The sequence below is a fragment of the Glycine soja genome, chromosome 15 (assembly GCF_004193775.1).
Source record: "Glycine soja cultivar W05 chromosome 15, ASM419377v2, whole genome shotgun sequence".
Taxonomy (NCBI): domain Eukaryota; kingdom Viridiplantae; phylum Streptophyta; class Magnoliopsida; order Fabales; family Fabaceae; genus Glycine; species Glycine soja.
The window spans coordinates 47032561-47047814 of NC_041016.1; the positions used below are offsets into that span (position 1 = coordinate 47032561).

General features: G+C 33.9%; 1 protein-coding gene across 5 annotated transcripts; it reads left to right on the forward strand.

Annotated features, from left to right (window-relative positions):
* The first annotated feature begins 6263 nt into the window (after positions 1-6263).
* LOC114388660 (zinc finger CCCH domain-containing protein 5-like) lies at positions 6264-15254 on the forward strand. Of its 5 annotated transcripts, none has more exons than XM_028349266.1 (9): positions 6264-6385; positions 6852-7331; positions 7612-7704; positions 7785-7949; positions 9495-9587; positions 11787-11903; positions 12355-12429; positions 12653-12849; positions 13215-14016. In XM_028349266.1, exons 2-9 carry the CDS (start codon positions 6909-6911, stop codon positions 13279-13281), a joined length of 1230 nt encoding a protein of 409 aa, XP_028205067.1. In that variant the 5' UTR covers positions 6264-6385; positions 6852-6908; the 3' UTR covers positions 13282-14016. The 5 variants fall into 5 exon arrangements, 4 of the variants coding, with proteins under 4 accessions (XP_028205067.1, XP_028205068.1, XP_028205070.1 ...); XR_003661517.1 differs by lacking the exon at positions 6264-6385 and adding an exon at positions 14362-15254 and having other exon boundaries at positions 6646-7331; positions 13215-13922; XM_028349267.1 differs by lacking the exon at positions 6264-6385 and having other exon boundaries at positions 6644-7331; positions 13218-14016.

Consider the following 15254-nt stretch of genomic DNA (forward strand, 5'->3'; position numbering starts at 1 on the left):
TTTTGTGTTGGTTATTTTGAAAATCGAGATGATACTGGATAAATCTGAAGTCGTGTATAACACTTTCAGATTGAATCAAATTTCGGGGTTCAACCAAAATTGTTCAATCGGATAAAATCAGAAGATTATAATTCAAGAGTTTTGTTTTAGTCTTGTATGTTTTGTCACCTGTTATGCTTTCTGAACCAGAATGATTATTTATGATCAAAGAACAGGTGGTTTTTGGCGGTTAATGGAAGTTATTTCTTTTTAAAAACTACCATTGATAGAAGTTTTAGTAACTTCCATGTAACTTCCAACCGTTGATGGAAGTTTTAGTAACTTCCATGTAACTTCAAAAATTTTCCTAAACCGAACATCTCGTTATTACATTAAAACAAGCGTGCACTCTTATTTTAACATAATAAAGAGATCAATTACACTAAAATGTCCAACAAACCTCCCCCATTATAGTGTAATTACCGATCAAATCACCAAAGTCATAACATACAACAAACTACTGCATAGATGAAATATCGTGACGATTGAATTTCATCTTAGCAAATTACACGTTTCAAATATTCGAATATCAGGGTGTCACTAAGGATTGAACCCTTTCTATTCATAATGAATACATAAAGATAATTTGCACAATAGTTTATAACATTACTCTTGCTCGACACTAATTTACTAGCCTGTGTCCCTATCCTTCATAAGCATATCAAAGCCAAGTCCCAGCTTCTTGAAGCGGCTAAAATTCATGCTTATATAGGTAGTCCTTTTCTTTCTTGCACCTGCAAATGCAATTTTTTAAAAGAACCATTGAGAAGTTATACTTCAACCTCCTTAACTTGCAGAACTGAACACATACCTTTTGGGATACTTTCGATGATGTGTTCCAATCTCTACATGTTAAACTTTCCACATTGAATTCAGCACCTAATGTCATATTAGATGGGAATTGGGTATCTTAACATAAGAGATTTCAGATGGACTTTAATCCTAATCCCACAACCGACCTTTTCACGAGATCTCTACTTAACCCTTTGGTTAAATGATCGGCCAAATTATGCTGAGTTCTCACAGCCCTACATCCCCAAATTTTGAGATAACTCAAATTTGGTGTGTTTTTGTGCCAAAGTTTATATGGGGTAACCTTATTCCTTTTGTTAGGAATTCGGTTCAACAAGTAACAGGCTGTCAACATAGCCTCACCCCAAAATCCTTCACTTAAACCCGAATAGGATAACATGGAATTCACCATTTCTTTCAAGGTTCTATTCTTCCTTTCGGTTACACCATTCTGTTGTGGTGTATAGGGAGCTGTAGTTTGATGTATTATTCCAGTAGATTGAAAATAAACCGGATCATAATACTCACCTCCCTTATCCGTACGAAGAGTTTTGATTAGCCCATTTTGATGAAGTTCTACCTCTTTCTTATAAATTTTAAATTTATCAATAGCTTCATCTTTTGTATTTAATAAATATACATAACAATACCTTGATGCATCATCAATAAAAGTAACAAGATATTTTTTATGACCTAATGATGGAGTAGCATGCAAATCACACAAATCACTATGAATAAGGTCTGAGACTTTAGTCTCACTTTTAACATCCTTAAAAGGTTTCCTAATGGTCTTGGTCAACATGCAAGTTTTGCATTTTTCAATGTTCATATCAAAAGGAGGAATCATACTTGTTTTTGACATATCTTTTAATCTTTTGTAATGAACATGTCCTAATCTAGCATGCCAAATTTCTGATTTTGTCATATTAGTTATAGAACTACACAAGGCCATACAAACAGATTCATGAACAAAAGGAACATCAATGTTTAATTTAAACATTCCATTACAACGATAACCAAATCCAACAAACGAACCATGTCTTGACAAGATGTACTTGTCACTTTCAAGTACTTGCTTGAAACCACAATTATTTAAAACTATACCAGACAATAAGTTCTTACGAATACCAGGTACAAATAAGACATTATCCAAATACAAACTTTTTCCAGAAGTAAAAACTAAATTCACACAACCTAATCCTAGGATTGGTTCAGTTGCAACATTGCCCATCTTCACAATAGAGCCATCATCGATTGGTCTAAATTCCTTGAACCAACGACGATCTTTGCACACATGGCTTGTTGCTCCCGAATCAAACCACCAAGCAACGTCATCATCCTGCACATAGTATGCATCAGATATTAGTGATACATAATTTGAATTCGTATTCGAAATAAAATTATTCACTACAATCTGACCTTGTTGCTTTTCAGGATCATTAGACCCACTTGGACCAGCGTTGTTCTTTCCTTTGAACACCCGACAATCCCTCTTTAAATGACCAGGTTTCCCACACTTCCAACATGACAATTTTGTCTGTTTGTTTGGACCTTTGTTCTTATTTCCTTGAAATTTTCGTTTGTTACCTTTAGCATTGTAATTTTGCTTAACTGTTCCACTTTCCTCTACCATATTAACGAAAGAGGAACCTGCTACGATTTTATCATTGACTTTGTCAATTTCCTGAGCCCTCAGCGACTCCTCAATCATGAAATGACTACCGAGTTGAACTAGAGTCAACTCTTCCTTCTTATGTTTCAAGGTATGCTTGAAGTCTTTCCAAGAAGAAGACAATTTATCAATTATAGATGAAACTGCAATGGATTCATCCATTTTCAAATTATGTTGAGTAAACTGACCCAAAATCCGTAGCAGTTCATTATATTGTTCCATAACAGGCCTCGAATCAATCATTTTGTAATTAAAGAAATTACTAACTAAGAATTTGTTACTTGAGGCATCTTCTGCCATATACTTGGATTTAAGAGAGTCTCATAATTCCTTAGCAGACTCAACATTTTGATAAATATCAAAGAGAGAGTTAGACATACCGTTCAGAATGTGTCCACGACAAATGTAATCGTCGTTCTCCCATTTCGAACACTTCCTTGTTTGATCCAGAGTTTCTTCTTCCATAAACACCGGCATCGGTGTACTCAGCACATACACCACTTTCAATGTTGTCAAGAGAAAGTGCATCATCTTCTGCCATCTTCTGAAATCCTGCCCTTCAAACTTGTCCAACTTCGCAAACTTGCTTGTCATCTTCGAACTATCGTTCGTCATCTCAAAAAATTTGATTCAATCTTTTGTTGGTTATTTTGAAAATCGAGATGATACTGGATAAATCTGAAGTCGTGTATAACACTTTCAGATTGAATCAAATTTCGGGGTTCAACCAAAATTGTTCAATCGGATAAAATCAGAAGATTATAATTCAAGAGTTTTGTTTTGGTCTTGTATGTTTTGTCACCCGTTATGCTTTCTGAATCAGAATGATTATTTATGATCAAAGAACAGGTGATTTTTGGCGGTTGATGGAAATTATTTCTTTTTAAAAACTGCCGTTGATAGAAGTTTTAGTAACTTCCAACCGTTGATGGAAGTTTTAGTAACTTCCATGTAACTTCCAAAATTTTCCTAAACCGAACATCTCGTTATTACATTAAAACAAGCGTGCACTCTTATTTTAACATAATAAAGAGATCAATTACACTAAAATGTCCAACATTTTGGATGTCAATCAAAGTACAGCTAGAGGATTCAATTGTTTATTAAGGAAGTCTAACTCAATTTGATGAGTAGTGAGTTGTGAGTTATTGTGACTACCTATGTTTTTGGAGACAAATTGTGTTATGGGAAAATACTTTTTTCCCCATTAATTTTGTACATAAACGTATTGATAAATCAAATACAATTACAAACTTACTCTTTACCAAGATGTTAGTAAATTACATAAGCCACACCAATGTATACATTCTTCGAAAAAAAATAGATTATATTTAAATATTTTAATGAACTTGAAAAATGTGGCCTAATAAAAACATATTTCAAGTTGTTGTTATGATCGCGAAACTTCAATCATTTCTAAAATAAATAATCTAAGTACATTAATAATAAAAGTTCATCTTCAGACATAATTCTTCAAACATTATCACCATCTATATTATTGATAAAAAAAATAAATATTTGAAAAAATAAGTATAAATTTTCAGAATACATGAAAATTTCAACAGAAAGGATAAATATTAATATCATTATAAGTAAAAATTCAAGACTGAAAAAAATATGAAAGTTGAAAACTCACCTTGCTCTTTTAACGTACTACTAACATTCAAGCCTCTGTTTTCAAAAAGTGGCTGTAGATGAGCTTTCACGTGATGAAAGCTTTTGGGTTTTCTATTTATGAAGTGATAAAGGATCAAAATGAAGAAAGTCACAGAAAGACATTGGAATTCTACTATGAAGAATTTTCCCTTATTACCTAGAATGACTTATATGATGAAAACTAATGACTTTTTCCCGTCTCTTTTCCTGCCTAAAGTGACTAAGTGAGTAATCGTGGTTGAATGTAAGGTCTAAGTGAGGTTAGATTAGTCCTCAACAAAGAGCTGGTGGGTATTTAATGAAACTTTCCCAGTTGTACCAAATGCTAAAATCTAAAAAGGTGACGTAGCAAACTAAAAATAAAATTAATAGGTAATAATTTAAAAAAGAGTATATTATAAATATGAAAAATATATTTAAGGGTTCTAGCACTATAATGGGGTAATTCTTTTTTAAAATTTATCATAATGGATATATTTAAAAAAAATACGAAAATAGATAATTCATGTTTTGAAGTATGATTTTACTACGAAGAAATCGTACTTCAAAGCACGATTTTGTTTTTCAAAAAATTATTACATTAAAATGGTATATGCACATATGATTTCAACATGTTTTTTTAATTATTTTAAAAATCATATTTTAACATATTTCAATTGAAAAAAGGAAAAAAATTGAAATCATATTATAACATATAATTTCAATTCTTAGAGAGAAAAAATATTTTAAACAAATGAAAAGTGAAACTGTGCTTTGATATATGATTTTTTGATAATAAAATCTTATATGAAAGTATGATTTATGTATTTTTGTAATTTTTTTAAGAAATACCCATTATGATATTTTTTTAAAAAAATTTGTCCGTAATTAACCCCATATTTAAGTCTTGTTTTATTATCAGTGTTGAAAGCTCTCTTAAGGAGTTACTTCGAATAGGATTTCAAATAGGGAAATAGGGTGGGAGTATAATATTAGAGTAAGTTTGAAGTTTTGTCTCATATTAAAAAATCTTAAGATAGTGGAGTGTAATTACTCTATTTATTAAGGTAGACTCTAAGAAAAAAGAGAGGGAACAACCTAATTGTGGATACATTTGAAGAACTACATGATATTTCAGAAGTCCATAACAAAAAGGAAGTTCTTCGGCTTCATATCCCTATACATCACTAATTCACTATCATATTATGGCAATCGTGCATAGTTGTGACGATCTGGTACACATTCGATTGTTGTGTAATTTGAAAACTAAAAAAATCAACTCAATATTTAAGTGATTAAAAACATATTTGTGTTATCTTTTCATAATTTTAAAAACTTTTATAAAATTAGTGTCTGACCTCACTTCTATTTTTAAGAAGAAAAAAGTTAATAATAAATTGGATCAAACAATAGTCAAGTATCTAGTTTGGTGTCATCTATACATCAATGGACAATTTTTAAGCACATATTTTTCTCTGATTTTTTTCCTAGTTGCATCTCTTTTCCTAATAAAGAAATTAGGATGTTCATTAGCATGATTGAATTGAATTTATGGTAAAATTAAATCGAAATCGATCAAATTTAAATGATTACATTAGGAAGTTCACAAGACACTCCATCACCTTGGGAGCATCAAACATACACTTCAATTGTCCTATCTTGCCACATGATGAGAAACACTCAATATATGTCCATTGAGCTAGATTAGGGTTTAAACTCTAAACAACTATATGCTTCAAGGGTGGTGGCATGGAGGAAAAGAGGCTTCTTCCCTCGGGGAGATAAAAAAGGATTTGATTCTTGCAGACTATGAACTTTATATTACTTGTTTCACATGCATTATGTGAAGATGGACTATACAAATATTTTATAAATTTGAAAGATTAAAAAAATAATTTTTAATTTAGATGATTAAAATAAAAAATATATTGTAATTAAAGAATTAAGAACATATTTAAATCTAATTTTAAATTAACGTAAGATATGATAAAATAATTTAAATAGGATTTTATAAATATAAATTATATTATATGAATTTTTAATTTAATATTAAGTTTCTAAATTTAAACTAAAGAAACAGATCATAATTGCATTTTTTCAAAAACAAGAGACGTATTTTGTAAATCACCACAATGCATATGAATTTTCATATGCTATGCTTATGGCGGTGGACGGTGATAATGGCCGTCGTCGACCCTCACCCTCACCACCCCCTTTTGTAAATCAGCACAATCACGTCTCTCACAGGTTTTGCTCTTCTCTATTCACCATTCCTATAAGCGATTTCTTTGCCTCTAACAGATTTTATTTATATTTTCTTACAACATAAAATAAACCAGTGAGTAGAGTAGAATCTAAGTATTAGTAAAAAAATCATTTTCTTTTTTATGAAATTAAAAGCCAACAATGAACAAAAATGGATAGTTGAATCAATAGTTAATATTGTACAAGTTCTTCAAGTTTAGCCTATCAATAGCATTATACATTAGGTCCTAAAGAGACTTAATTATAGTCAACAAAAAATATACAAGCTGGATCCATTTAAACTAGGTCATATTTATCCTCTCAAGGCTGCTTATTATAATCTTCTAATTTTTTTTTAAATTTTTTTAATCTACTCTGGTAAGGCTGAAGAGAAGATAGGAATGGAAGAGAAGGTTTTGATGGAAGAAGATAATCTTCTAATTTTTTAATTTTTTTTAATTTACTCTAGTGAGGGTGAAGAGAAGATAGGAATGGAGGAGAAGGATTTGATGGAAGAAGTAAGAGTATGAGTCGAGAGGAGAAGAGGAAGGCAATGAAGAAAATGAAGCGGAAGCAGGCAAGGAAGGAGGCCTCGGAGAGGGAGCGGCGGGAGGAAGAAGAGCGCCTGATCGACCCCGAGGAGCAGAGGCAAATGCAGTTGCTGGAGCAGCAGGAGGCTGAGAGGATGCAGAGGGACATGATCCTCTTCCAGGAGAGAGAGAAGGAGTGGATGGACACGGTTATTGCCCGAAAACAACAGCAGCAGCAGCACCAACAACAACGAGAAGAAGAAGACGAGGACGATGAATTCGATTGCGTGGAGGAAGAAGGCCCTCCAGAGATCATTTGGCAAGGAAATGAGATCATCTTCAAGAAGAAACAACTCAGAGTTAGGGTTACCGACAAGGACAAGCCAAAGCCTAATGAGACTAATCAAAACGACCACCAGGTAATGTTATAGTGCATGTTTTGTTTGCAGTTGGAAATGCTGTGACGATACATGTTCCAAGGTAAATGCAACGGATAAAAGGCAAATGAATGCAAATGCAAGGGTCCTGAGCTGTTGGCAAAATTACTTTTGCCTCAAAAGTAATTTTGCTGACGGATTCCAAACATGCTCTAGAATCGAATTCGACATCCAATCCATTACCCCCCATAATTTGTTATGTACTACATGCATTCATCTGACTGTGTGCCAGCCATTCATCATTGATTATCATCCTTTGCAGCAGGAGGATAATAGACCTACATCCAATCCCTTACCCCCGGATTCGACGCTCGAGAATGTTGCTCAACAAATACCCAATTTCGGAACTGAACAGGTAACATTTCATTTCAATGAATAATCCTCATTTCTTCTTCAGACTCACTCATTGCTTTTTGGCATCTATTTCCATGCCAGGATAAAGCTCATTGCCCTTTTCATCTAAAAACAGGAGCATGTTGTTTTGGCATACGCTGTAGCAGAGTCCATTTTTACCCTGATAAGTCGTCCACTTTTCTTATCAAAAATATGTATAACGGTCCTGGCCTTGCTTGCGATCGGGACCAAGATGAGGGCCTTGAGGTCTGTTCACTTGCTTCATTGTATATGTATCCTCTTCATGACTTCATCACCTTTACTATTACTTATTCACATCAATCATCAATGCTTATGCAATGCTCTTTTTTCTTAATAATAACACGATAACAAAACCTTTTACATCTTTAATCTACATCTCACACCCTTCAACTATTAATTTAATAATCAAAATAAATCCAATTCAAAGTATCGAATTCTCTCTGTGGTTCATCTTGTTATTGTTAACTCTTCCGGTCACCCCCCTTACATCTTATGTACAGGAAGTTGGTATTGTTTTAGTTCCTTAATTTCATTTTTCTTGATTGAAAAATTCATGCAGTTGCTTCATCTGATATTTTTGTCCTTGTGAAAGGAGCGTATTCAGTTCAATTCTTTGACTTAATAATCAGGGATTCATTGCAAGATTCATTTTGCTGTAGGCTTATGATTTGGCCTTGGTTGGTCAAAGTTAACGATATTAGCTGTTGTATCCTACTTGCTCAGCCTGGAAAATAACCTATTAATATTGATCCCCTCCCCCCTTGATAGTCACTTAATCCATTTCTTTCAATTAGCTTCATTTGACTATTCCCCCCCTCCCCTTTTCGTTGATTTTTATTTACTATGAGTCCTTTACTCATAATACCATTAGAACCATACTTTTGTGATGTATTTATTAATTTATTTTTTCATGTAGGAGGGGAAGATTTTTGTTTCCTATGATGTTGCAATTAATACTATGTCAGCATAACATTTTAACAGATTCACTGAATATTTTAAAACACTTTTCCCCCCAAATCTTTGTTAGAACTTCCAAAATCTCATAACTCTAATAATTTACATGTTCTTGCTCCTTAACCATAAGTAGTTATCAGGCGTCATCCAAGTCTTGGCTTATGGTGCTATGTTGCAGATTAATGTTCATGACCTTCAAAGGGTTTCGGATTGCGACAGCAAGACCTTAAAAATGTTGATTCAGTCAGTGGTTCTTAAAATACATTGCTATTGTGATTTTTTTAAATATTTTTTTCCTGCATCAACACCAACCGAGATGAATGATCAATCACGTCACTTTAGATGAAACTAGTACTCTAGTTGTTGGAATACTTCAGGCCTTTCCTTTGGGCTTAGGAGTAGTGTGCAGAGGTTTTGGAGATAAGAATGAAGAAAAGATTATATGCAGATTTCCTATGCTTGCATTGGATTGGAGTAGAGTGTTAGGATTTCTAAATCAGTTTGTGTGAATGCAACTGTTATGGTAGAGGATTTTCTTTTTGGCTTCTCTTTTATGTTCTGCCTGCCAACACTCTTTATAAAGCTGTTACTTTCACTGCTATCCAATGAAGGTGCACTTTCTTTGTTTTTTTTTTTTTCAATGTTATTTCTTCTTTTTGATTTCCAATAATATACTTCTTCCCATATGTCATAAGCCAAACTATGTAGCATCTTTTTGTTCCCTTATGCACTATAGAGAAAGCTGAAATTGGCTAGAGGTAGTGTTATATTTAAATATATAAATATCTTGTTTGACCTGTTTAACCCCTTTTTCAGTATAAAGATGAAGAGGTTGAACGCTGTTTTGAAGAATTTTACGAGGATGTTCACACAGAGTTCCTGAAGTTTGGGGAAGTTGTGAACTTCAAGGTTCGTTTTTACTACCATACCATGTGTGTGTGTGTGTGTGTAAGTTTTACTTGTGAAAATTAGAAAATATATTTCTCATTTAATTTTGGCCTTAGTGTAATTTTCAATATCTTCAAATAAAATTTTATGGGTTCTCTTGGAAATATTACAAATGCTAATTGATGATTGTTTATATCTAGCTATATTATGGGCTTATTGAAAACGTAGTTGTCAATAGCATGCTATAGTGGGATGGTGTTGCAGACCAGCTCTTGGGCTATGGAACTCAAATAGCATCACGGTTTTAAATAGTGATCATGGTAGCAAGTGAAATTGTGGCAATTTGCAGGAGTTGCAAGGGCATCTGTGACCAGGTGCTAGAACCCTAATCTAGCCCTGTAATTATCACCTAGGGCTTTTCATGGGGAGGCGGGTAATATTGTGATCTAACCCCTCTTCCATTGAATCTGAGGTTTCAACTTTCAAATGAACCCCTAATTTTCCCACACTTACTTGAGCACATTCACTCTCGTCAACACCCATCTTTCTCTAGCAACAGTTTCCAGCTATCGCTGACCTTTGTCAGTGTTGCCCTGTCCTCTGTATTTTCTGGCCATTCCTGTTCCTACTTTCTAACTATCAGGAGTGATCATCAGTCGGTTTTGGGCCTACAAAGCCTAAACCTAAGCAACCCGAAGGCTGTAGTATTTGGCCTGTTTCTGACCACACAGTTCATTTGGGTTAGCCGGGGTTGTGTAACTCAGGCAGGTTTAAACAGACTGAATGGATTGTTGCCTGCATAGCTCCTGTAGGGTAGCAAGGAGGTCAGGTTTGGTTTAACACATGATGATGTTAAAGATGAATTTGAAAAGATACAATGGAGGCATTCCTAGGTTTGGATGGCTTGGATTGCTCTGACAGATAGTTTCAAGGTTGGCTTTGGCGGATTGGACTGAAACCAAGAGATGAAGAAAATGTAATATGGAGAACTAGAAGATAAGAGTTAGGCTTTGAGAAAATGACAAGTTACCTGAGAAAGGAGAAGAAAATGTGTTTGGGTCCCTTGCTTTCTTTCCCCTTTTTCGTTTCTTCAATTTTGAAATTTTATTTCATTAAATTGTGATGTGATATGACCTGCTGAATCATGCTTTCAGTTTCTCGTCAATGTGGTTATACAAGGGGAGTTTCTTGAGCTCTGAGATGCAATTTATAAGTTAAAATATACCATCTAACTTTAAAAGTTCTATCAAAGGAGGAGGGTTGTGTTAGGCCATTGGCAACCAATGTAAAACTTGCCAATATAACACATGAACTATAAAAATTCTGCACCCTAAATTCACCATCAAGATCTTAAACAAAAGAATCCAATGGTTCTAATTGTTTCAACTTTCAACAGTCAAGGCATGGTGTCAGATCATATGAATCGCATGACTATCCATGCAGGGTCACAGCCTTGAGGCTTAACACTTGTCATACCACACAGACCGCGCAACAATCACTGTCATGTACCCAAAGCTCGAGTTATTTTCCTGGTCTTACTATCTTCATTAGAACTGCTTCTGGGCTCTTCTTCTGTTCTTCATATATGTGGTTCGGGTACCGATGAAACACATTTGAGAAACTCAAAGCCAACCTAGATGTCCCCATTTTAAACCAATTTTTTTAATCCGTTTAAGCTGTAAACTGATCCAACCTGTATTTCTCTCTCTCCCTCTCTCTCTGTTTTCCCTTCTCGTATTTGTTGGCTTTGGTTGGATAACATTTTATGCTCACCTTTGCTAACTATCCTCTTTTCTCTTTCCTTTCATTTTGTTATCTGCCGTTATTTTTTTCTTATTATTAATGAATGTCTTTCATTTTGAATAATTTTGTATATTCGAGCATGTATAGTATTCAAATATAAAATATTTACCTTGTATCCAAAATTTTACCATTGCAACCTTTCTGCTGTGCACCATCCTATTATAGCCATTTCAGGGTCAGCTACTCTGCCACTACATGAATTGATAACTGTGATTTAAAAGTAAGCCAAAAATGGGATATAGTTTTTTTTCCTTTTTGTGAGCAATAGAAGAACAATATTTTGAAAACCAAAATGGAAGTTCATGTGAAAACATTTTGAAGATCTGAGTCATTGTCTCTTTGATTTCCTGCACTTCCTACTTATATAATTTCTTGTATCTCATGGTATTGATCATATTATCTATATATCCCTGTCAGGTGTGTAAAAATGGTTCATTTCACTGGCGAGGAAATGTCTATGTACAGTATAAATCTCTTGATTCTGCTCTGCTTGCTTATAACTCGGTGAATGGTCGCTACTTTGCTGGGAAACAGGTATTGCATTTCTATGTCTTGTTTGTACCAAATGAATATCTTTAATGCTGCAAGTATGATTGTATGAATTTCGAGAAAGCTCCTAGTATGATAGTAATTCATGTGCCTTATGATGTTTTCTTTGGACTTCATCTGTACTGTGTTCAGTAACGTATCCATCTAGTGGTTTTTTTAATTGATGTCCTGTAACTCATGTTATATTGGAGGAAAGTCTGAAAAATGTTTGATGTAAAACTGGTTAAAGGTGTAGCATATTTAGGTTATAACGTGGCAGAGAAAGTTCAGCTCTATACTGAAAGCTTATGTCAGGTTTAAAGTTCAGAGTGAGTTTTTCCAAAGGATGGTTGTTTTGGTTCACAGATGTTTTACGATCAAGTGCAGAAGACTTGAATTGCTTGACGTTGTTCATATGTTTTTCTCATTATTCTCATCTGGCTATGATTTATGGCAGGTAAGTTGTCAATTTGTTAACTTAACAAGATGGAAGGTTGCCATATGTGGCGAGTATATGAAATCAGGTTTCAAGGTATACAATTATATTGATGATGTTGACTACTATCTTATATTCTTATATTTTGTCTTTTGGATACAACCAAGTGCTGCTGGGTTTCATTTGTGCAGATCATATAAACTCTTGGTTGGTTTCAACTGAAGCTTCTAACTTTGTAAAAGATGTTAGAAAATGTTTGGCATTGATGAATCATGCTCACAAAGTCACAATGGTGTTCCTTTCTTGTGCATCTTAACAGACTTGTTCTCATGGAACAGCATGCAATTTTATCCACTGTTTTCGTAATCCTGGCGGAGACTATGAATGGGCTGATTCTGACAAACCTCCCCCGAAATTTTGGGTAAAAAAGATGATCACTTTATTTGGTTTTTCTGATGATTATGAGACTTCAAGGGAGCAAGGAAATTTGAGTTTGTCAAAAACAGATTCTGACAGGTGCACTTTCACTTTTTCGTTCCTCATTACATGACATATGATTGATTAAATTGGTTACTGGTTAAATTGTAACCTATGTAGATGATTGTATATCAAGCAAATTTGTGGTAAATTTTAGCATGATGGAGAACAGGGCTGAATGTTTGTGATTGATGTTGTGCAGTTTTGCTGCGTTTAGGGAAACAGCTACAGTTTTGTGGCTAATAAAATTTGTTGATGTGAAGAAAATAAAACTTGAAATAATTTTCTTCAGATGGAAGTTTGAGTTGTTCCATGTCTTGATTTATTTATTTTTATAATTTTTTGTTTAATTATGTCAATATTTCTGTATATTTTTTCATGTGAATTTATACTTGTTCTCTTAGAAGTTACCACTCTAGAAGAAGGTCAAGATCTAGGGAGACGACGGATCAGTTAAAATGTGGCCATTAAGGTAGAAGAAAACAGCAAGATGAAACAAAGCATAGAACTCCTGATAAGGATTGGAATGCCAACTTTAAAAGGAAATCCAGAGGCAGAACTCCTGATTCCGATTCGGATTCTGACTGGGAATGGTTAGAAAAGGAGGAAAATAGGGAAAGGCACCATGTATACACTCTGAATAGTAGAAGCCATGAAGAAGATTCTGATGTGGAATGGGATAGTAGGGTCAATGAAAAACAGCTTGGCAGAGAAGGAAGAAACTCAAGAAAGTGGAGCAGAGATGAGAAAAGGCACCATATTAGCAAAAAAAAAAAACAATCAGGGTGGCGGTGATGCTTCTGAATCCGACAAAGATTTGCTTGGTAGAGGAGAGATGGAAACACAACATGATTATTACTCTAGGAAAAGGTCAAGACACAGAAGAAGATCAGGTCTTCAGGATGAGTATAAATACCATGAGAATGAAAATGACAAAGTTGATGGAGATTGGTCTCGTAAGGACTGTTCCCAGCGAGAAGAGCATCATCACAAAAAGAAGACATCAAAACATTAGTAGAGATTGATTCCATCCATGGTTAGTTAGAACTCGAGTGGGGGGAGGGCATCATATAAACAAGGGAAGTGACAATCAATTGTTACTCACTATAAAGGTACTGGATCTCGTATCATACTTAGAAGATTGGCTGACCTTAGTATTGGTGGAAATAAATAAATTGAATGAAAAATATTTTTATATCAAAAAAATATTTAAATTTTAAAAACTTGTAACCTTTTATTACATTATTTTTTCTTAGATGTATTTTTTAAATTTGTTATAAAAAACTATTTGATTTTTAAGAGGCTAAAAAAAATGAAAAGAGGTATTTTCTCCCTCTTATTTCATGTAATTTGAGGGAGCGTTTTTTTTTCTTCCCTCGTGGGTTTAACATTTTTTCCTTATTTTTTTTAAACAAATAGTGAAAGTTTTGGTATTTTTATTAAATTTATTTTTATTTTATTTCCTTATTACTCTGAATTAAACAATGGGTTAGTAACTAAAAGAACTACTAATTTTTTTTCTTTCTAATTCTTATGTTTTTCTGATAATAGAGCAAAGACTTTGATGTGGTGCACCAAAACTACCTTGGGGCATAGTAAAATACCTCCAAAACATTTCCATTAGTAAATAAGATGGGCATGGTACAACACATGGACAAAAATTGGGGAGAAAAGCGTGCAAGGTAGATTGAATTATGAAATGAATAAAACTAAATGGGAATAGTGGGATAGCATATTCATGGTCTTCCATCACAAACTCGTGAATACATGGAATGGTATTTTAAAAATTTGATATCTTTCATGACTATGCAAAGGCCACAGGTTACAGTTGACATGGGGTTGGTAACACAAGTGTTGAAACACATCAAATGAAATCACAACAACGTGCACGAAGGAGGAGAACACCTCTAATCCTAGCATCGTGCTCAATAAAGATTTTGAGCCACCTCATCATTCATTTGCATTCTCTGTATTTCAACAACAACCATAGTCAAATATTGACAATTGTTCACACTCATTTGTATCAGCTCCTAAAGAATTTGTTACCAATTTGTTTGGTGCAAACCTTGGAATGCCAGAGTCAACTCATACATACATGCAAAATATGTACTCCGCTAAATACTCATCATATCATCTTAATGATGCTAGCAATTCTTCTTGCATGCAACATTTGATAGTTTTACTCCGTCGTCATTTAAGTATTAGTCAAGATGTGGACGAATCATATCAAGAAATTGTTGACAATCGACAAAATGCAACACGACAACAACAACAACCCTGCCAAAATCCTCTACATAATAAGAGACGACAACAACAATGTGGAACTAGACACCACTACGGGGATTACTTTTAACTTTCCGCATTTAGTTAATTGAAAAAATATTGTTAGTATCATGTCTGTTACTTTTATTGGTACAAGTGACAATGATTATAAGATTTGGTTT